This window comes from Sphaeramia orbicularis, chromosome 10, assembly GCF_902148855.1.
Source record: "Sphaeramia orbicularis chromosome 10, fSphaOr1.1, whole genome shotgun sequence".
NCBI classification, from domain to species: Eukaryota; Metazoa; Chordata; class Actinopteri; order Kurtiformes; family Apogonidae; genus Sphaeramia; species Sphaeramia orbicularis.
The window spans coordinates 31,282,164-31,304,874 of record NC_043966.1 but is presented as its reverse complement, the minus strand read 5'-3'; the positions used below and the strand labels follow the sequence as shown (position 1 = coordinate 31,304,874).

General features: G+C 38.4%; 3 protein-coding genes across 5 annotated transcripts; 1 reads left to right on the top strand and 2 right to left on the bottom strand.

The window, feature by feature from the left end:
* Nucleotides 1-903: 903 nt before the first annotated feature.
* On the top strand, nucleotides 904-4,656 carry irg1l (immunoresponsive gene 1, like). Its single transcript, XM_030144699.1, has 6 exons — nucleotides 904-1,048; nucleotides 1,442-1,496; nucleotides 1,655-1,842; nucleotides 2,169-2,261; nucleotides 2,773-2,978; nucleotides 3,535-4,656. Exons 1-6 carry the CDS (start codon nucleotides 1,031-1,033, stop codon nucleotides 4,460-4,462), a joined length of 1,488 nt encoding a protein of 495 aa, XP_030000559.1. The 5' UTR covers nucleotides 904-1,030; the 3' UTR covers nucleotides 4,463-4,656.
* A 2,226-nt stretch (nucleotides 4,657-6,882) lies between these two features.
* On the bottom strand, nucleotides 6,883-8,488 carry glod5 (glyoxalase domain containing 5). Of its 2 annotated transcripts, none has more exons than XM_030144701.1 (4): nucleotides 8,322-8,488; nucleotides 7,764-7,904; nucleotides 7,266-7,421; nucleotides 6,883-7,118 (listed from the first exon to the last, which is right to left on the bottom strand). In XM_030144701.1, the coding sequence occupies exons 1-4, from the start codon at nucleotides 8,376-8,378 to the stop codon at nucleotides 6,978-6,980; spliced, it is 495 nt and encodes a 164-aa protein (XP_030000561.1). In that variant the 5' UTR covers nucleotides 8,379-8,488; the 3' UTR covers nucleotides 6,883-6,977. The 2 variants fall into 2 exon arrangements, with proteins under 2 accessions (XP_030000561.1, XP_030000560.1); XM_030144700.1 differs by having other exon boundaries at nucleotides 7,764-7,907; nucleotides 8,322-8,486.
* A 4,043-nt stretch (nucleotides 8,489-12,531) lies between these two features.
* On the bottom strand, nucleotides 12,532-19,792 carry rlim (ring finger protein, LIM domain interacting). 2 transcript variants are annotated; one of them, XM_030145256.1, is made up of 4 exons: nucleotides 19,535-19,792; nucleotides 18,179-18,407; nucleotides 16,132-16,236; nucleotides 12,532-16,046 (listed from the first exon to the last, which is right to left on the bottom strand). In XM_030145256.1, exons 2-4 carry the CDS (start codon nucleotides 18,345-18,347, stop codon nucleotides 14,392-14,394), a joined length of 1,929 nt encoding a protein of 642 aa, XP_030001116.1. In that variant the 5' UTR covers nucleotides 18,348-18,407; nucleotides 19,535-19,792; the 3' UTR covers nucleotides 12,532-14,391. The 2 variants fall into 2 exon arrangements, with proteins under 2 accessions (XP_030001116.1, XP_030001117.1); XM_030145257.1 differs by lacking the exon at nucleotides 19,535-19,792 and adding an exon at nucleotides 18,856-19,151.
* Nucleotides 19,793-22,711: the final 2,919 nt, after the last annotated feature.

Here is a 22,711-nt window from a genome sequence, read left to right as displayed (position 1 = left end):
AATTTTTTTCCAACTTCATGGGCAACAGTGTACAAGAGGCACATTGAGGAAAATAGGAACAAAGAAATTAAAAACTGATAGTGTCTTTAAGTAATTGTAAACACAGATTTGTCCTGTATAGTCTGCTCCCTCTTTGTGTTCCGTCTCTGAACACTTTCAGAAACCTGAGTCCACTGTATGTGGCCCTGCCCAGTCACAGGAGAGCTGAACAACCCCTGTTCTATCATAGTAGTAACAGCAGGACTTGGATATTCAGCTCAAATATGAGCAAAGAACAGGTACCTGTATAAGTAAGAATTTTATGCACAACTGATGAATTTATGTAAAAAAAAAAAAAAAAAAAAAGCAAGTCATGTGATCTGGTAATGTCTATGAGTCTTTTTAGGTCTAACATTATATGCTGATATAATACATAAACTTAAATAATCATTATGTAGGTAATCCAGAGCAATTTTTAAATAAAGGTACAAAAACTACCCATGATACATAGTAACCCACAGCATTTTAAAGCCTGGATCTAAAACACATGTGACTGTCAACATGCTAGTTAATATAAAGAAGGAAATTAAGTCTTACCTGGAGAAGATGCTTAAACAAGTGAAGTAGAAGTTGTTCTGATGGAGGGATGACAGTTACTTATAAATAAGGCCTCTCTACACGTAGGAGGAGTTCAAGAAAATTCCCTGATCACAACCTACAATAGACAACGTGAGCAGTGACATCACTGCCTCCACCCAAGACAGTAAAGTTACTTTCTTTCCTTTTCTTTTCCTGAGGTAGATAATGCTGATAGAGCCCACTCTGGAAATTCCTCCTTATTCTGATGAATGTTATGGATACACCTGCCCTTCCTGGTTCCTTCTGGGGCAGTCTGGGTGGCTTATATAAGTCATCAGCTATATAAGTAGGGAACCTCTATGACAGCATCAGCATCCTGCACAAACTCTTTACTCGACCAGAAGAACATAAAAAACCAGAAGACAGACCATCTAAAGGAAAGAAAAAAGAAGAGCAACACCAAACTGAAGCCATGATCTCCACACTACGGGTAAGTACGAAGGATATTTATATAGGTTTATTTCTGTGGGTTATTTTAATCATGGCAGTGAACTTGTTAATGAGTCCATGCATAAAGTCATTTTATAGAGCTTTGACTGCTACATATTTGGCTCTAATTTACAAGATTTTTTATGAAATGTTGAACAAATTACATGTACAGTACTACACCTGCAACAATACCACTACACAAGTACAACAGACAGACAAGTGGAGATATCATTAAAGTGATGCTAGAGTTCCATTTGTCTGAAAATGAAAGGGCAGGAAATCACTGCCAACAAAGGATTTGTGATGTAAAACTATATTTTTATTATAATTTAACCAGTGTTTCTCAGACTTTACAGTTGTCATTAAATATATTTTTTTATTTTCTGTTCTGCAGAAAACCATTAGACCGGTTTGGGCTGTCAGAGGAGTGCACATGTCTGCCGTGGAAGGTAAACTTTTAATGATAAGTATAATCTAACTAAAATATGAATTCTACTGATTTTTTTTTTCTCTATAGCAGCTGTAGAGTTATCACTTACTTCTGTCCTTTGTTTTTCTTCAGCTTTTGCCTTCTTTTCCTTCACCACTCTCTGTATTCTCCCTGCAGTCATGAAGCGTCCTGCCCCTGAGGACACAGTCACAGCCAGCTTCGGGAGGTTTATCAGTGAAGTAAAGCCACGGCACTTGTCCTCCGTAGTCCTCCAGCGCAGTAAAAGAATGCTACTGGACAGTATTGGAGTTGGTCTGATTGGAAGCACAACAGAAGTGTTTGAACTGGCCCTGCAGCACTGCCAGGTGAGGAAGAATAACTTTATTAAAGACGTTATCTGATATGAATCAGAGACAGACAGATAGAGTGTAAGCCAGTAGAAATGTTGTGTGTGGTAATTTAATTCAACCATCCTTCATAACCCTCCTCCGGTTATCTGTTTTGTTGTGTTATAAGATCTGACGAACTAATAAAAACTTTTACTCAGCCTTCACTAACTGTAGTTTTATGTGTGGGTATTTAAAACAAAGTTCAGCTCATTTGTTTGTCTGTGATGACTCAATGTGTACCTAAAATGTTGATTTACCCTTTGTTTTGACTGCATTTTGCCATTTCTTTCTCTTTCCAAAAGCACATGTATGCTCCTGATGACATCAGTTTCGTTTATGGACGTAAGGACACCAGACTCTCCCCGACACTGGCAGCCTTTGTCAATGGAGTAGCAGTGAGTATAAATAAACTTAACAGACGTAACCCCATTGTTCCCAGTGCACTAGGCTATTTAAGATGCACTAATCCTACAAACCCATTACCGCAACCAAACTACAGCTATTTTATTAGTTTGTGTACATAATTTACTATGATTTACATAAGACCCTGACTGAAACACCACAGGACACCACTGTGTTTTTCCTGAAAAACACAGCAGATGATGAAAATCCTGAGTCACTCTTTTATGGAATTTTCCAAAAAATATTGCCTGATGCTTGTCTGAAAAAACACCAACAGGGTGTCAGACCCATTTGCCAGTTCCACCAACTAAAGAGACACACATTTTCCTTTTGTGCATAATGTGGACACACATCGAGTATTAGATCACACAAATCTGTGCCTGTTCTTGCTGAACATAAAATTAATCAATGATCTAAATGCTTTCTAAAGTAAAGTGACTTTACATACTGCTCTGTACAGTCACTGATTTTCTAAATGCATCTTCTTATCATTTTTTGTCATAGACTCATTCCATGGACTTTGATGATACGTGGCATCCTGCCACTCATCCCTCAGGAGCAGTTCTTCCTGCTGTGTTCGCTCTCAGTGACATGATGCCAGCTAACAACAAACCTAGTGGCCTGGACTTCCTGCTGGCGTTCAATGTTGGCATCGAGATCCAAGGTCGACTGATGAGATTCTCTAATGAGGCCCAGAACATCCCCAAGAGGTGCATTTCAGACCATGAGTCTATTTAATATATTTCATCCACAAATGACTTTTTTTTGAGAATGTATACACGCATTCTACATCATTACGAATACATAAGACTGAAACGATCTCCTGTATGTCTGACTTTGCTGATCCATGCAGTGTGGTTTATAAGGAGACCTAATGTACAGTCTCTTAGTGGTGTCAATGGGCTGTGAAAGTTGTGTTATTAGGCTGTGTCCATCTATGGGATAGCAAAGGCTCTAAGGGTCGTGTTAACACAATTAGCCAGCTGGAGGGAAGTTCCAATGAGGTCTCTGTGGCAAGTGTTACACCCAGTCAAATGGCCCACAACAGTGTTTGCTTGTTTATCAAATGTGTAAATGACTAAAATGTCTCAGCACCACTGAAATAAGATGTTGGAATAAGAAACACCTTTATTCAAAGATTCTCTGCTGAATCCATAACGATGAGGGGCACCCATTTCCTACTTTTCCTTCAATTAAAACAGTAATCAGAAGCAAAAGATGACCAGTTTTTCTATAACTGTCTTTCTTTCTGTCTTTTATCACCAGGTTTCACCCCCCAAGTGTGGTGGGGACCATGGGCAGTGCAGCAGCATGTGCCAGACTCTTGTCCTTGAATGAATCCCAGTGTAGTCATGCACTGGCCATAGCTGCATCTCTCTCTGGAGCTCCAATGGCTAATGCTGCCACCCAATCCAAACCTCTCCACATTGCTAACGCTGCCCGTTTGGGGTTAGAGGCTGCTCTGCTGGCCTCCCGAGGATTAGAGGCAAGTCCTCTGGTCCTGGATGAAGTGGCAGGAGTGGCCGGCTTTAATGCTTTTTATGAAGACTACATCCCACGGCCTTTGGAATCACCCAGTGATGGTGGCTGTATGTTCCTGTTAGAGGAGCAGGACATGGCCTTCAAGCGCTTCCCAGCTCATCTGGGGATGCACTGGGTCGCAGATGCTGCAGCCTTGGTCCATAAGCTTCTTGTGGGCGTTGGCTCAGGTACTGTCTCCCCAGCTCACGTCCAGGAAATTCTGCTCAGAGTCCCCCACTCCAAATACATCAACAGGCCTTTCCCAGAGTCTGAGCATCAAGCGCGTCACTCCTTCCAGTTCAACGCCTGCTCTGCTCTCCTGGATGGTGAAGTGACCGTGCAGTCGTTTACCCCCAGCGCCATTAGGAGGCCTGACCTGCTGGAGATGCTGAGCCGTGTTCGTGTCGAGCATCCCCACGACAACCAAGCTAATTTCAACTGCATGTACGGCGAAGTACAGGTAACGCTTGTTGGAGGAGACATTCTAAAGGGACGCTGTGACACTTTCTATGGTCACTGGCGCAACCCACTGACCAATGAGAGCCTCAGAAAGAAGTTCAGGAACAACGCAGGGGCGGTGCTTCACTCAGACAATGTTGAACAGCTGATAGAGGTGGTGGAAGACCTTGACAGACTTGAAGACTGCACCCCCCTTCTCTCACAGCTTCAATAAAACACCAACAAAACAAATTAGTAAACATAAAATATAAGAACACTCTATGAAGAATATTAGTTTTCCAAACTGTGTACAGGCTTTACATAATGTTACATAATGTGACGTATTTCTGTTTCTGAAAAATTGTATACTTAAGGTCTGAAGGTGATCTTTTACTATGTATTTATCTACTGTACATTACACATTAATTTTATCAAGATATTGTCTTTACAGTCTTTTAAATGGTGAAAGCACAAAAATGTCAGCTTCATTTATAGATGAGGTGGTTGAAAAATATCATACTGTAATTTATGTTTGTTCTAAATAATGGATTGTTAAAACATCTATGTAAACTAAACTAAATGCTTGATGTTTTATTGGTAGTTGCTTTACCTTTATAATCTTTCATACATTATCTTCTTTAAACTTGATTCTCTTTCAATAAATAAAAAATAATCTCAATCAATTGTCACCTCCACAATTTCTTTTTTAAGGTGAAAAGTAAATTAAATAAAGAGGGAAATTAAAAAAAAAAAAAATCCTTTTAAAAATAACAGAAATGCTCATCTTTATTCTTTTCAGCAAGTGAACATGTAAAAGTGACCATAGCCAGTGTTAAAGAGAGGACAAGGATTTTACTTAATGACAATAAGGTCACACAATAAAGTATATTAATATGTCATTAGTTTAATATCTTACTCTAAAAACCTAGAATGTATCAGTATATAAGTTTTTATGAAGAGGACATTCATCTGGAAAAAAACACAAATGTATCTACTGGGCTCACAATGAATATAATTATGTAGAGGTGTTTTGTAATAGGAGTGTGCATTAGGAGGTATACAAACAAAAAATGAAAAACCAGGTTGAAACACTGTGCTTTGTATAAATCAGTTCTGGAAAAACACAGCTTGAGTTCATATGTTCCAGTAGGTCTGGGCTGGAGGAAACGTTGGCCTGTCCTGTCCTCATGATACAAAGAGCCGGTTCAATGTGTCAGTCCTGCATGAGGGGAAAACCCTTTGTTTACCCCTGTCTGGACACGTTTTCGCAGCACAAACAACAGTTCTTAGTCAAATATTCACGTTAACATTAATGATTAAGTTAACACCATACAACTGATTACTGAGGTCACATTTGAGTCTTTAAGAAACTATCTGAATATATCTAAACCTGATGAATATCATCCTGCAGTATAATACACTGTTTTGTAATACTGTTCAGCTACCTCAGCTATTTTTTTTTTTTTTTTTAATAATTCACAGGAAACTGTGCAGTCATATTTTATTTTGTGCCTGTTTTTCCAGACATTACTTTGCAATCCTGCCTGAAAGGTTTGTCTGGAAATGTCTCAAAGAAAAGTTCATTTGGATTCATAATTGTTAATGATTCATTTATAAAATAATCTACAGCTACAACGGGCATTATAAAACAACTGCATATTTAGAGTAAATATACTTACTCTCAATAGATAAGTGGAACTGGTACTCAGGTGATTACTGATGTGTAGAAATAGGAATTTAAAAAAGGACTGTGTCTGAAAACAAAACTATTCCAACTTTATGGGCAACAATGTAGAAAATAAATCTGTGTAAATGTTTCTTGTTCATCTAAGCAAAGCAAATCTTGTTACTTCATTGCACTTTAACTTAAATTGTTGATTTTTGGATTATACTAACGCTTCACATTGTAAATGTCCTGAATTAGAGATTGTCCTTGTTACCCTTGCTGCAGGGTATCGTCATTAGTCCGTCATCCGTCTGTCCATCCGTATGTGCAAACACTTTAGCGTGGACTGAAGGTGGAGGGTTTTCAAGTGTGGGCACGTTATGTTGGTATTTTTGTTTCTGGGACATGACGTGTCAGGGAGTTACAATAAACATTATACATTTAAATTCTGATATGGTGACAATAACACAAATTTAATCACATGAATTTTCTAGGAACAATAGGTTTATCATGGTCATTAAATACAGTATTTGTTCTTTTCCTTGCTAATCTATGATATCATTGATTATTATTTTTATTACGGTTTTTATATTGTTTTATTATTGATTATTATTGATTTTTATATGCATTGATTTTATTGGAAAGCACTTTGGTCACTTTAAGTGTTGTAAAAGGCTCTACAAATAAATAAAGATTGATTGATTGATTGATTGATTGACTGATTGATTGATTGATTATACTACACAAAGACATAAGAACACATATATTATTAGGATAGATAGATATTAAGTAGGCAACATTAACAAATTAACTGCACCAAAAAGGGGAAATAACAACAAAAAACACAAATATTTTGATATTTGACTTTATGTAAAATATATTGATCAGCACAACCACATAAAAACAATGCGTAGGCACAGATAACAGATTCATCTTATTACTACATCTAGTGTGTGTTCATGAGCCACAGTGATTCAAGTCTCCAAAGGTCGTCACTCAAACTTTAATTGTTTGTCGAACAGAAAGACTACAGGTGTATTGGTCGCATTTTCATATATTATAACTACTGAGGCAAAAGGAAATGTCAAGGCCCCTCTGATGCTGGTTGGTTATAGTTGGACACTTCGATCAGATTGTCATCTGGATCTCTGAAGTACAGAGAGGTGATGGGCCCCACAGCCCCACTCCTCTCAACTGGACCCTCCTCTATTTCCACTCCACACACCTGAATATGAGACGTAAACATAGAAAACAGCCTGTTTCACTAGCATTTGACACTGACGCAGATTCATTTTAAAATAATTACAGTTACAGTGTTGAGATTAGAGGTGACATTAGAAATAAAGCAGGGTGTGTGCAGTAGGTGTAGTACCTTCAGGTGTGCAGCCACTGAGGCCAGAGGGGTTTTTGTGATGAGGCACAGGTCTGCAGAGCCTGGTGTTGGACGTTTGGCTTTAGGCTCAAACTCCTGGCCCTGCTGGTGAAGGTTAAACTTCTGTCTCCCGAAGCTCAGTGCTTTTCTGTTTCCCTTGGTGATGCAAAGACAGAATACAATACAGGAATGTGAAAATGCAGTTCCTTTATGATGACAGAGCCCTGGGGGTTTCTACTGCTGACATGCAATCAAACACTGACATCTAGTGGAGGCTGTTGCAAACCAGAGGAGCACAGACTGGTTCACTTTTGTTGTGCACTATTTACAGATGTATTTAAAGGAATAGTGCTAATAATGACTTAGAATGCACAAAATAAATCAGAATTATTCATATTTTTTGTATTTAACCACTGCTTTCGGTTTTAATAAATGTAGCAACACTACTACTAATAATAATGACAGTAACTATAATAGTGTATCGATGACTGTGCATACCTTGAAAGTGATTACCTCCATGCCAAGAACAGAGGAATAAAACTGAGTAGTATGTTGCAGATTTTTCACGGTCAGCACCAAATGGTCCAGGTGGCTCACTTCAACAGGGCAGGACCCTTTGCACTGTGTCTGAATGAAGACCTGCTACAATAAACACCCAGCATACTGAAACTGCAATTACATTCAGCATCACATCATCTCTGGACGAGTTACTGGAGGCGAAATAATAATAATAATAATAATAATGAAATAATACATCATGGAGCCAACAGCGCCACTTCCTGGTTAAAATGAAACAGATCTGAAGTGTGACAGTGGGAAACGTGTCTGTGCAGATAAATAAGACGGATTATCTCAAATATGACATAATAATAAACTAGATATTATTAAGTACAGTTTATTAGGTAGATTATACCATGTGGGTTCATCTGTGTACTGTCTGTGACAGTTCTGTGGTAAGAAGTTGGATTACAGTCATACCCACAGTGGGGTGAGTGTGAACCTTCAGAGCAGTGTGGATTTCTATAGAACCAGGTTTTAAAGATATTCATGTGTTACCTTTATGCAGTGACGCTGGAAAAGCGACAAACGGCTGCAGACTGTCCTGGTCGCCATCGTTGCTCGGTCTGACTCGGTACTTCCGTGTTTTTCACCTCCGTGGACTCCGTGGACTGCAGACAGACTGCAGCTCCACTGTGGACACAACAGGAGACACGGCACCAGACCCCTTTCACAGTCCACTTACATACAATTTAACACAGTTTTAAGTCGTGTATGTGGCTGTTTGAATCAGCATTGTTTGGGACTGTGTTTCCCAAACGTAGGGTCGGGACCAAAAATGGTCCGAAATTGTTATTTTGGGTCGCCAACACTGGTGTACAAGTAAAAAAAAAAAAAAAAAAACAAATAAAAATAAATAAACAAATAAATAATAATAATAATAATAATAATAATAATAATAATAATAATAATAAAATTTAAACCTCCAGAATAAAAGTTGTAAAACTTTACCAGGTTTGAATCAATAACGACAAATATCAAAATGCAGGTTGGATAAAGTTTCCTACATACAGTCTTGGGTCAAAATGTGAAATTCTGAGAATTAATGTGAGAATAGTTTTTAATCAAATGGAATGTTTATCTCAGTTACCATATCTACTTCAGAACACTCAATACATTTACATGCAGTCATTTCTACATGAGTATAATGGATTTAAGGCTATTACATGCACTTAGTTCCATACTCCAATGACAGAATATGTAACAGCCTTTACGATTGTTACATACTTCACAAAACCACAGACATTTGTTCTGTCTCCCAGGACTAAAAGGACTGCAGAGTCCTCGGTTTGGAACTGCTCACAGGGTCCGATCAAACAAAAGTGAACATCAACATGAAAAAGTACATTTGCACACATCATTTATCAAGTGGGCTCATTTTTTAGCTAAAGATCTGTATTTTATGGAACTGTTATCCTTTTTAAAATACCAATTGTAGAAAAAAAAGTTACAACTGATTTTATTGATTGTACTTTTTAAACCATAGGTCAAATTTGAGACTAAAAATTATATCTAGAAAATGTATTCAATCTGTTGATTATATAGATGATTATTAAGTTTCAAAAATTAGATTTTCATTATTTTGTGAATATTATTGATATTTATGGGTTTGAACATTTGTGAGTTGCTTAAAAGGCCCTGTCCACGTATTTCCACAAAAACACCAATTTTTAATTTTCAAGTTACTTATAATTTAGATAGAGTGAAACTTTCAGAAAGTAATGGTCTTTTGATATATTTTGAGTGATGCATACGATGATAGAGTCATCCACGCATTACCACATTCTCATGTCAATAAAACAGAGACTTTTCAATATTTTACACCAAAAGCTTATTTTCAGCATAGTTGAACATATCTAAAAGGTTTTGGCCTATTTGATATTAATTAAAATAGTGATATATATTACAAACACCAATTTGCACTCTGTACATATTACATTGTAAATCCTTCGGGAGGGGAACGTCTCCCGAAGCTAAATCTGAGAGAACGCGCCAAACCAGCATCAAGCATACCAATGGCGCGTTCTCTCAGATTATCGTTAAGGCAAGGCATCGTGGTAATGCAGTAACTTTTGAATCTTACCATTTCTTTTTATAGCCCCCAGATAAACAAAGGGAATTGCCACTCCCATTTGTTGCTCCCACTACCATATCACTCAAAACGTACCGCACCTCCGATACTTTGTACACGTGCTCAACACCACTCGTGGTCGTGTTTGCCTGCAAACACACGCTCCAATGGTTACAACTCACTTATTTTAATGTGTATCTCAGTTGACAACTCAACAGGACAGCTGAACTCTTGCCTAAATTAACGACCAAAACTTGCGTTTCTTTTGTTGTTCAGTATATAATATATGCATATACGTTACTCTGCTTATATGACAGACTGTTGAACACTAAATGTGTCCATGTGTTACCGCTTGATCAGACCCCACAGCCTGTTTCTTCACACATCAAGACAGAATTTTTGTGGTCTCCTGTGTGTGTCCTCCTACTGTGGGATTGATCTTAAATTTTAAGTGGGTGTGGTTAATGTGGAAAACCAGAGGACTTTCCAGGACTTCTACACTTGAGTTTCTCATGCAGAATGAAATGTCCTAGCCGTAACAAACTTGGTTATTGTTCTCGCCAGCTTGAGAAAACGAACAAATTTGTCTGTTCTTGCAGTTTGTGTAATAACCTTCATGGTTGAAATCTTGTCGCCTCTGCTACAACAGGTGGTGATGTGCACTCTTTCTGTTAGCCTGTGCCAGAGGTGTCCAGTCCTGGTCTACTAGAGCTACTATCCGGCATGTTTTAGACGTTTCCCTCTTCCAGCACACCTGATGGTCGTTAGCAGGCTTCGGCAGTGCTTGATGACAGGCTTATCATTTGAATCAGGTGTGTTGGAAGAGGGATACATCTAAAATATGCAAAATAGTAGCTCTCGAGGACCAGGATTGGACACCCCTGGCCTATGCCGTCAGACCACAATAGTCAATAGCGAGTTAGCAAGTTAGCAGCCCAGAGGTAAACTGGCATGACAATGGACAACGCTGCTAATTTGTCCATAGCGTACATTTTCTCCACCCTGCTTTTTGTGCAGATGAGATGCATGATATTCAGCTTCCAGAGCTCAAGTGCATGTGCAGAACACCTGGTCCCATTCCACTCCAACTGGACAACTGATCAACTTTCAATCACGTTAGCTACATGTGTTAGTCCAACTATTAAAACTTCAATTTCAGTCGAGCTAACATGTTTAGATGAACTTTTAAAGTCCAGCTTTAGTTTGACTAATGCAATAATTTGTTTTTAAAGCGTCACTGACTGCACATTACAATACATTCACTTTTCAGGTTGGTTCTGGTGAAATGTTGTGACATATGCAACAAGATAAAAGTGACAAGATAGGCAATATATATCTAGCCAAACATGTTGTTAAAAGGAAAAAATATTTAACGATGGAAAAAGACTTCGTAAGATACAAGACTAAAAGACATATGCCAAAAACATGTTCTCAACTAGAAGCACTTGGAGAGCGCAGACCTCCGCCAAGGCTGATCAGTGGCCCCCCCGTGGGCCCCCACACCCCCGATCACCACCAAAATTTAATCATTTCTTCCTTATCCCACTTCCAACAAACCCTGAAAATTTCATCCAAATCTGTCCATAACTTTTTGAGTTATGTTGCACACTAACGATCAGTGCCCCCCCCCATGGGCCCCCCACCCCCGATCACCACCAAAATTTAATCATTTCTTCCTTATCCCATTTCCAACAAACCCTGAAAATTTCATCCAAATCTGTCCATAACTTTTTGAGTTATGTTGCACACTAACGGACAGACAAACAAACAGACAAACAAGCAAACCCTGGCAAAAACATAACCTCCTTGGCGGAGGTAATAATGAAAAAAAGCACCCCCCCCCCCCCCCCAAAAAAAAAAAAAACAGGCTTTTTACAAAGATTTGACAGTGGTAGACTCAGTAAAACTGTATATCCATGGGAACTCATATATTTTCAGAAGTTTGGAGACATCAAATTTCAATTTTTGATGACCAACCGAAGAAGTCTGGCAAACTGATTGAGGAAATAAATTCTAGTCCAAAAATGAATAAATAAATAAATAAATAAATTTCACACAACTAAAGATACCTCAACCCTTCAATTGTGACTAAATGAGTAACATTTTTACCTAATCATTCATTCATGCATTTATGGGTTAAATCATTAATGGAAAGTGGATCCAATCTCCTTATTTTGTTCATTATTTAACAGTAATCTGTAAGAACTGAAGGCTATGGAATGATCCATTGAAACACATGGATTTATGGAATTGTGTAACAGACTCACAGGTGATTTTTTTGCGGTGATAGTAACTGTGTGGTCATGAAGGTTGATTGTACTGGGTTTTGTTTGGGTTTCTTTGGTGACTTATTTTTGATAATTGGGAACTGATGTTTGCATTACATCATAAATGTGTCTTGTTTTCAGTCTTAACAGCTGGAGACCACGTTGGAAATAATTACTTGACATTAACATGTTATTCTTAGGATTTGTTTGTCTCATGATCCATAAATAAAATCAAATAACTATGTACTGATGAGAATATCAACAAATATATGACACAAACACTGTAAGAAGAAGTAATAACATAACTCAGGGTGCAAAGCAAAATGAAAAAAGCACAATGAAAATACAGAAAGCACGTCTACAGTGTTTCGTGTAGCATAACAACTTGTTTAATTGAGCAGTTAGTTTAATTTGACACCCAGTTAACATACTGCACCGGGTGGGTCACAGAACAAGGCCAGGACTATGAAAGCATGGCCTATCAGAGAACATATATTTAATTTACAAGTTCATGGTATTCAACAATGACAATAATGTCTTGCATTCAGACTTGGATGTCCCACAAAGGGAAGTAATCAATGTGGTGAAGACATAAAACTGTGCAACAAGAAACATGACAAGATGGCACAACAGCGATGCCCATTTCTTCCTTCTGCCATTGTTCTTGTTCATGAAGAGTGCTCTTAAAACCTATAGAACTTAAAATAATATTAACCTCAACACATTTTAAAAACATAATGTCTTCATTAAAGATTTTAGCCATTAACAACATTTTTAACAATAGCACATTTATTACATGGTTTAAATTTCCCTACTTTCACTTTTGCATGTATTGCACACTGATATGGAGCATCTGCTCATGAGGCAGGAGGAGGGCACAGTGGATGAACATCCTGACTTTAACAGCAGTCTCACTTTCTGGACAAAATTATGATGTTTTTTTTTCTTTTTTTGTCCAGACAGAGTCAATGAGCAGACATTTAGTTTAGTAATTAAAACTGTGTACATTAAGGAGGAAATTATGACCTGATTTAAGCAGAATGCTGCAGTTAGTTTTAGGAAAATTTCTGAGGAGTTCACTGAATACCATACCAGTTTAGAGAACTTAATTCGTCAGTCGACAGTTAAAGTACATTACATTACAAAATTAGAATGGTTGTTAATCGATGGCCATGAAGAATTAATATTCTTCACATGCTAAAAAGTAATTATCCTTTTATGTCGGTGGAAAAAGCAGAAGCGATCATCTTTACAGTCCGAAACTGACTACTGTTAGTATAGTACTTTCGAGGAGGGAAACTCCACACACCAACATCTTGATTTCAACCCAATATCTACTACCAATTCTCAGACATCTCTAATTTCTGGTATGTTTATTATGCAATCCTTTTTAATAATCAAACAAATAATAAATATAGGATTTCAAAATGAACTTTCATCTTACAAAATTAACCTCGTTGCATTCATCTTTTCTTATGCCTCCACAAAAAGTCAGCACTTACATCAGTTTCAAATTGTTATATAGTCGTTACTTTTAACTGAACAAAGAGGGGAGAGTACGAGATACAGTGTAAAATAGGAGGACAAAATAAGTCTTACATATCCTTTAGACAATACAATCTATAAATGAATCTGATGGGTAACACCTAATTTAAGGATGCTCTGACATAATAATTGAGGTAAATACAATCCATATCTTCATATGTGATACTAATCCAAAACCAATTCACCGATACAAATTATGACCCAAATTATTTTACAAGCTTATTTACAGCTAATACTTTTAATTGGTGTAATCAAAAACTGTACCAATACCCACCTTATTGTATATAAGGCGCCATTGAGGAGTTAATACAAAAGAGCAGATTTGAAGTGCCTAAACCAGCTGCAGCTGTGCAACATCTTTAGCTGTGGGATTCTCTATGAAATGCAGGTTTGCTTGTGCACATGACTTTATGCATTACAAAAAAACTGCTGTGTCACTACAGGTCGAGTCCAACTGCATGCATTGCTTATGTCTAACTTTGGGCTGCAGAAATGTCTCAGAGACTGAATGGCCTTTGCCATTGTATGTAGCACCCCAAATCAAAACTGTGATGGGATTATGCTAAAACCACTTATGGTATGATGGAAATTCATTTCAACAGTGAAGACATTTTCTCAAAACTTTAAGGATTTGGGATATTACATTGTACAAGATGAGACAAATAGCTCTGCTGTCTGTCATCGGCTACACCACACTTTCTCGATTGGCAGATACCAGGACAGCCCTGCGACATATGGGGCAAGTGGAGTTTTCAGAGAGCCAGCGATCAATGCAGTGAACATGGTACTCATGTGAGCAGGGCAGCTTACGTAGCTTGTTACCTTCTGCATATTCTGTTATGCAGACACTGCAAGTCTTCAATGCATCACTCTCACCGAAGTTGCGCATAGAAAGGTTGTCAATCTGCTCTTTGGTCAGCCCTTGGGGCTGGTCCTCATCATCATCATTTAAAAGGAAGAAGTGGGCGAGGCGGAGGAAAGGAAGAGAGCTGGGCTCCTCTAGACTAATGGGTGGTCTAGGTCGAGCCCTGCCACCAGAGGCAGGCGGAGCAGCAGCGAGGCTTTCATCCATCTCAGCGTCAAGTGTCCTTGCTCTGACTCCAGCAGCCATAGATGGTTCATCAATATCAGCTGCGGGAGCACCAGCAGTAGAAGTATCTGGGTTGTTGAGGACTTCAGCCAGATCTGCAGGTGTGTTGGCTCCACGGTTTGAATCTGATGAATCAGAGTCTGAATCCATGAGGTAGCCTAATTCACCAAAGCCTGTCATAATTTGTCGAATCATAGACTGGAGGGCCATTGATGTAGCCTCTCCTAAACCTGCATCGGAAATTCTCCTGATAGGTATACGAATAGTGCTAACATAGGTCCTCACCCCAGCACGCTCAGAGCGTGAGAAAGTCCTACGAAAGCCACCACGTTCACTCTCATAAAGAAATGTGTTGTTTGAGTTCTGTGAGCGTGAACGAGTACGACTCGCGATGCTGTCTCTTTGGCGATACTCGCCTGGACGCACACGCCGCACCTGGAGATCAAGCATGATCGTAGGGGGACGCCGGCCAGCTGCACCCCCTTCCCCTCCAGCAGCTTCTCCATCCTGAGATCGGCTATTGTGGGGCTCTGGGACTGATTCTGCTGTAGCCCTAGATGGTTGCACATCACTGTCAGCTGTGTTTTGCCTAGAGAGGACATGTTGTCGAGTCCGGGAGCTGCCCTCCACTTGAGGCACAGGGGAATTGTTGGTAACAGAGTTGGAGCCTTGAGAACTAGGGCCAGTACGGGGATTAGGAAGACCATCTAGCACCTCAAGGTTGAGAGGGGAACGGCTCCGAGCTGTACGGGGCCTAGTTCTGCGAGATTCTGGACTGCGGCTGCGGGCTCTTCTTTGTCCTCTTCGTGGAGGAGAAAGTGGTGGTTGCACCACAAAGCCAGCTGGTGGGCTGGGAGGCTCTCCAAGTATCTCTTGTGGAGCAACTTCTTCTGGTTCCGGCTCTGGTTCCGGCTCTGGTTCCACTATGACAGCCAACTCCTCCACCACTGGTTCTTCGACCACTTCTGTCTCCAAAGGTACTTGTGGTTCAGCATTAACAGCTACTGCTTGACCCTCTGGAGTTTCCTGCTCCCCTTCTACAGCACCTTGTTGTTCAGTTAGGTTGCGGTTCACACTGATCTCCAAACTAAAGCGAAAATCACCACTGTTTGGGTTTGTCTGGCTTACAGCTCGCCACGATTGATTCCCACGATGACCAGTTCTGGTTGTGTTGCCAGTGCGCCTTACTGTGTTCAGCCAGTCAAGGAGACTATCCCCACCTGCAGAATCCTCAGAGCCTTCTGGTTGTTCTAAAAATCAAAGGTCAAGACATGAGTAAGAAAATTTCACTTAGAGAGGAAAAAAAACAACAAGTAACTGAACTGCTATACTTACCAACTGCATCTTCTCCGTTTTCAGTGCTCTGGGTGTTATTCTGTTGTTCTGGACCATCTTTTATTTGCTGAAGTCTATTAAACAGCTCATCTTCTGTTACCTCTCCTGAAAGATACATAAAAAAACAACCACAATGCCTTACTAAAACAATGAACTTCTGGCAACCCACGAAATTCTTCTACTAAAGAAAATTCATTGTTAATTTCCCCTACTACTCTCTCTGACTGCCAAAATAAGTTGTAGAGAGATTTTTTTTTTTGTCATGCATAAAAATACACATTTTCTCATGTTAATCACAGTAACGGTGAATTATCAGATGGACATAATGTAATGGTTACACATCTGGCCACTAAACAACTACATTGAAAAATGTCTTTTACTACATTCTGCAAAAAATACTAGTGTAGTGACCAAAGGAAATTATTTCCAAAAAGAAAAGGAGCAATGTCTTTTGTGTTGTATTGGTCCATAGAGCTGCTAGGTCTTTGAACACAGCAACAGGACAATACTGAAAACCTCCAGACTTACCAGGGCATGCCACTGTCCACTCAATGCCCTCTCCTTGCAGGACGCTCCTCTAAAGGATGCTCCAAACTTACATTCCCTCTCCCACTGTCCTGGGACAGAAACGGATTGGGCGCTTCAGTAGTCCATTAACTGTTGCATTTTGCGCATATTTACAAATCCAACACAAAAGATGGCTACCTAAACCTAATTCTGAGTAAAGCCTTTTCAAGTAGGCAACGTGAAATGATGCAGGAGGATATGAGTGAGTAAAGTAATGTAAAAAACATCACAAAAGTTCTGTCAATTTAATTAGGGCTGGGTGATCTCACAATCTTAAATCATAAACATTGTCATATGATCTAGGATCGTACAGATCATGTAATTAAATTATAAACACTGCTGTCCAATCACACATTTAGCTAACTTTCATTTTGAATAAAAAGTGTATTAAGTAGCAAATTATATTTTTAGAGACTCATGGGGTGTTTGTAGCATTAATGTGGGTAGGCAACTTTATTTAACTCTGATAATAGTGGTTCTTTAGTGACTTTCCATATTAAAAGTATTCAGTCGCTCCTCTTGTGGGATTAGTATTTTGTGGCCACTGCTTCAGTTAAAATCACAGTTCCAGTAATTCCATGAGCTGTTGGTCAAGCTTCCGAAATTCCACATGAAGTAAGTCTGATTTACACGTTCTCTCCCAAAACTATTGACAAATACTGCAACAATGTTAGTCCAAAATCAGGCAAAACTACAGACCTTCTAGTCAGGTAACAAGAAAAACAGCAAAAAACATGTAGTATGGTTGTACCTGACCTACACTTTTTGAGACAAGAGGAAAATTGTGATTCTACGTCAAAATACCATCATGTCATCTTTTGGCTGAATCACCCAGCCCTAAACTGAATGATGAATCAGAAACAAAAAAAATCCTAAAATAAGCCTTTTAACTACGCTTCTTTACTGGACTTAGTACCACTTAAAAATTTGTAGCATTATGTCTAATGCAAAAAAAAAAAATAAATAAAGTGTACCAAATACAATTCATTGATGATGACTACTTAATAAGGCGAGTTGTGGGTGAGTTAAACAGATATCACACCTTAGTTAACTACTGATGTGATCCATTCTGGAAGTGCTTGATGCAAACAATCAAAGTATTGAAATAAATGCTAAGTAAGCCACAGGACAGAAATTTCCAACTATCTCAGTCTTTTGTTCACAGCTCGATACTTATTTAAACTAAACAACATGTACTAAATAAAATAAAACATTAAAACAATTAACAGCAGCTAAATAAAACTCAGAACATCAACTCATGTTCAAGATGATCCTGACAGGAACATATATGAGAGGTTATTTACTGGCACAATGGGATGCAACTTGTCAGTTCAACTCACTCTGGATACACTTAACCCAGCATTACAGATATTATAATAAAGCTGACCAACTTCAAGAGTTTTCCTTAATTTTCACAAATGCCAATGCGTAGGCTGAATTGACTCAAAGTTTAAGCATAATTACATTAACAACTTATTACCTGGAGTACCCAAAAGATTGTTGTCTCTCATGAGGCGATAGTCCTCATCACTGAGATTGTTGACAAACTGGTAGAATGCCTCTTCCCTGTCCAGACGGTCCAGTTGCCTCCGGCGCTGTGACTCTGGCTGGTCACTGCCACTTTGCTCTGTACTGTCAGACCCTTCCATTGATTCAGAAGGGAGAGAGAGCTCGAGGAATATTCTCCAATCTACAGTAAAATCCAGATGCTGCAGGAGACAACAAATGAAAGAACAAAACGTTAAGGAAAATGTGACGCTCCATAACACATACTTCAAAAAGTGGATGTAAGAAACACTTCATATTTTGAGAATTCCAAAACAAGGAATCCCATCTCACAGCACATATATTTGAACTATTCTCCATTTAAATATTGACAACAAAAACCATACTGACATCAACCAGGGAAACTGCCATCGTGGAAAAACGTTGGTTACAAACCAACATTAAATACACAACACTCAAAACACACAAAAAAGAGAACATCATACAACTCAAATGTTAACACTGGTTTGTGTTCACCGGTTACTACATGCTAATATAAAGCTACACTGGCTAGCAAACGAGTTCTGTGTGTTTATACTGCCGTTACATACACGTAACAAATTGACAAAACGACAAACGAGTTTATAACTGAAGAATAATTTGGTGACTTACTTATAAATCATAAGTGAACGCAAAATGTTGGTCAAAGTCGAGATAAAAACAAAATGGCATCATCTAGCATACATTGCGTCGGCCAGCTAAATATTAGCCGTGTACATTTGCTAATACTGATAATTTAAAAACACCGCAATCTTAAACTACGTAACGCTATCAATACGTATTGTGTAACAACATAAAAAACAAATGACCAAATACTATTGCATTGTAACAACGATAATATTTGATTCTTTGTCCAATAACAAACTTCGTACATGACCAAACAACCCGTCTTGTGTTGAGCTTTCAGTAATGCTTAAGCTAGCTAGCTTCCATTTTAACTTGTTAGCTAACAGGGACGGCTAGCTTACAGCTAGCTTAGCCTGAAACTTGAGGCTAGGTTAATTGCCGTCGAACACATCGCCTTAATACAACACTTATTGAGCGCTCAGGTTTACACACGTGATGTGAAAAGATCAACTTAACTGCTCTATTTCATTCGACTTTGGTGAGAAAGCACGGGCTTCATCAAAAATAGATTTGTCACTATTAGCATTACCGCAAGCTAACAAGACAAACGACGTCAACCAATGACGTTCACAACCGTACCGAACCAGAGCAAACAATCTAAAATTATCTGGCTTATGTAAATAAAGTGAATATAGTGTCTGACAACAAATCGCCAACACAGTACCTTTTCAGTGATGTTCGTAGCAATGTGATCGCAGTATCCAGATGTTGTTTTAATAGTCACTGAAAAACGCTTTACTGTTTGTCGCTAGGTGCGACTTTGGGATTCCATTTTCTTTCTTTTAGGAAGACTACAACAATCTTCCGGACATGGCAAAGCTACGGTTGTTTTCCCCCAGAGTTTAACCTCTCAGGAAGTCAGAGCTTTTGCTGAAAACGCACAGGCAAAATGGCCTGAGTTTACCGTCTGTTTGCAGATCGCCGCGATGGAGGCGGGGCGTTATGGAGTGGGTAGCCTGACAGACAACACACTGGGCACAGTTATTCTCCAATTTACACAGCATTGGGAAAAGGATGTTTGTTTTCACAGTGCACCGCTGTAGCGTCACGATGCGGTTATACATGCAAATACTTTAATTTACCTTTTGCAGATTCCAGTTGCATTGACGTAGTGGGTTGGATGTATCGGTTGTCTTTCCTGTGCATACAATGAGGCCTGGAATAAAATGATTCATTCCCTTAATCCAGCAAGCAATACAGATTTTATTATTAAGAAATAGACTAGTTTTTTTGTTTTATAACGATTTTAGATCTTTTTCTTATCCGAAGTCAGACCAGTGTCTAAAAGCAAAAGACAGAAAAGTCCCTTCGTTGTTTGCAAAAGCTTAATACTATTATATCACAATGGCCTATATCTGCATCAGTTGTTTGATTTTTTAAAATCTCTGTTACATACCCTAATCAATGAGTTTCTAATGAACTGTAAACATGCCACTTGGAATTACTAATATGTAATAAGCTTGTTTTGCTCATTGCTGTGCTACACGGTTCAACTTTATGCATCATAGGCTTTGAGGTCTCACATTTACAATCAGTAAAATGAGGCTACTTATTTTTACATGCACCATTCTGTATGGAACATCTCAAGTGGCACTGATTAACTGGTTCTTACCTCTCTTTAAAATAGATGTGTAAACTGCATTCATGGTTCCTTGCACCCATGGCTACTGCTAAGAACTGCACCCACCATTGCTGCTAGCAAATGAGGCCAAGGCATGTTCATTCATTCATTTTCTGAACCCGTTTTATCCTCACTAGGGTCACGGGGGTCACTTGGAGCCTATCCCAGCTACATAGGGGTGAAGGCGGGGTACACCCTGGACAAGTCGCCAGTTCATCGCAGGGCGCCAAGGCATGTGAATTACACAATTTATCCATAATAATAATAATAATAATAATAATAATAATAATAATAAGAAATATATAAACACAAATCATGCCGTCAACAAATGAGAAAATTATATATTTTAAAAAATAATTATATATATTTTTCCAAATCGTGAACAGTTTTTTTTTTTATGTAGTTATCTGAATAACATAATTGTCGCAATGTGAAAAAGGGTCCTATGACTTATAACTAAAGAGCATTTCTACACAATCAACATGATTGTAGTTACTCAGAAAGAGTATTGTGAAGAGTCAGTGTCAAGTAGATTATTGTATTTTTCTTTCCATCATATAGAAGTCACTTTGACAGAACAGAACTATGGATTTTTAAAGGAAGAAACACCATAGCATAATAAGAGGTCACAGTGTTCAGCGTGGGTGAAGAAGGGACAGTATTGCAGCAGCAGGCTGAAGTGAGCCACTGTTGGCCCTTCGGCATCAGTCAGTGGTATGTAAAGCAAACCCATGTGCAGAAAAATAACAAGAAATCTCAACTGCAGCAAGTTGGACATTTTGGGTTATTTGCAACTTTGACCTACAAGCTGAATAATTAAAACAAAGGGCCGCTATCACAAAGTGGCTCAAAGCTATGTCTACATGACAGGCTATTTGTCATATTGTGACTTCACTCACTTTAGACGTGATGATTTTTTTTTTTAAAGTGCTACTCTATGACCTTCTGTTTTAGAATAAAGAAATAGCAAAAATGATTCTGATCAAAAAGCTGACAGTATATGGTTGTCAATTGTGCAATGCGTGCGCCCATGACAACACATCTAGGATCTCATTTAATAACCACAGGTGTATCTGATCCGTTCCATTAGATATTCCATCTTATAATTTGCCTGCTCCCTTATCTGCTACGGGTGACTAAAGAACAAAAACAATGCTAATACCACCTGACAATTTTGGAGGCATACATCACAGGATCTGTTTATGGTCTGAGACAGTATATCTCCAGCTCCAATTAAGCATGCCAGAATGAGTTGCAGTGTGGACCACAGCAGCTCAGCTCAGAGTTATGGATGAGCAGTCACTCTAGCAATGCCTGACCCTGAGTGCTAATTAGATATGACATTAAAATAACATGAGCCAAAGCTAGACTTGTGCAGAAATTAAAATGGCTTTCGTCTAAGAATCTTTCAATATAACAAACAGGAACAGACTAATTGGAATGATTAAGATTCTGTTTACATTTACATTGAATTTAATACAGTATATTTTCCTTAGTAGAACTGTAGTGATACCACCAAAAGCGCACTATTTGGTTATCAAATATTTTTGCTTAAATCCTGATATCTCAATAAAATGCTTGAAATTTTTGTGTTTTCATAAAACAGCATGCTGCAAAATTTTCCATTAATTTGTTTGAGACTTGAACGTATGGAGTATTTGCTGTATTTTACTGTACATACTATACAGTCCATAACCATGCATCAGTGACCAGAAACACAACCCAACTCTGTTCAGAAAGCAGCATTCAAAATCTTATTTTAATTTGTATATTTACTCCATAAACATTATTACAAAACTCAGCAAGTTACCAATATTACATTATCACCATACAGGCTTGATCACAAATATTTAAAACCTTTGCAACAGTTACAACAAAACAAAAACAAAATAATACTCAAATAATTTACATGAAAATCTATAAAACAGCAAATTGTTCACAAATTATATTTTTTTCCAAGTTTTCATTTTTTTTTCTTTGCTTATTTGTGTTTTGCACAGTAACACAACACTCTCACAACAAGATCATGGTCTTATTACAAAACTCCCAACAAAATGTAAATATTTCTAGTTTTCTGTTGATACTTTCATATTTTGGTTTTTAAAACCAGAAACTTGTCATTGTATATCCTTTCCACTGCCCATAGAGGCGCATAAAAGGTTACTCACACACACAAATACTTCACAGCACTTTCTAAGAAAAATATACACTTACAAAATA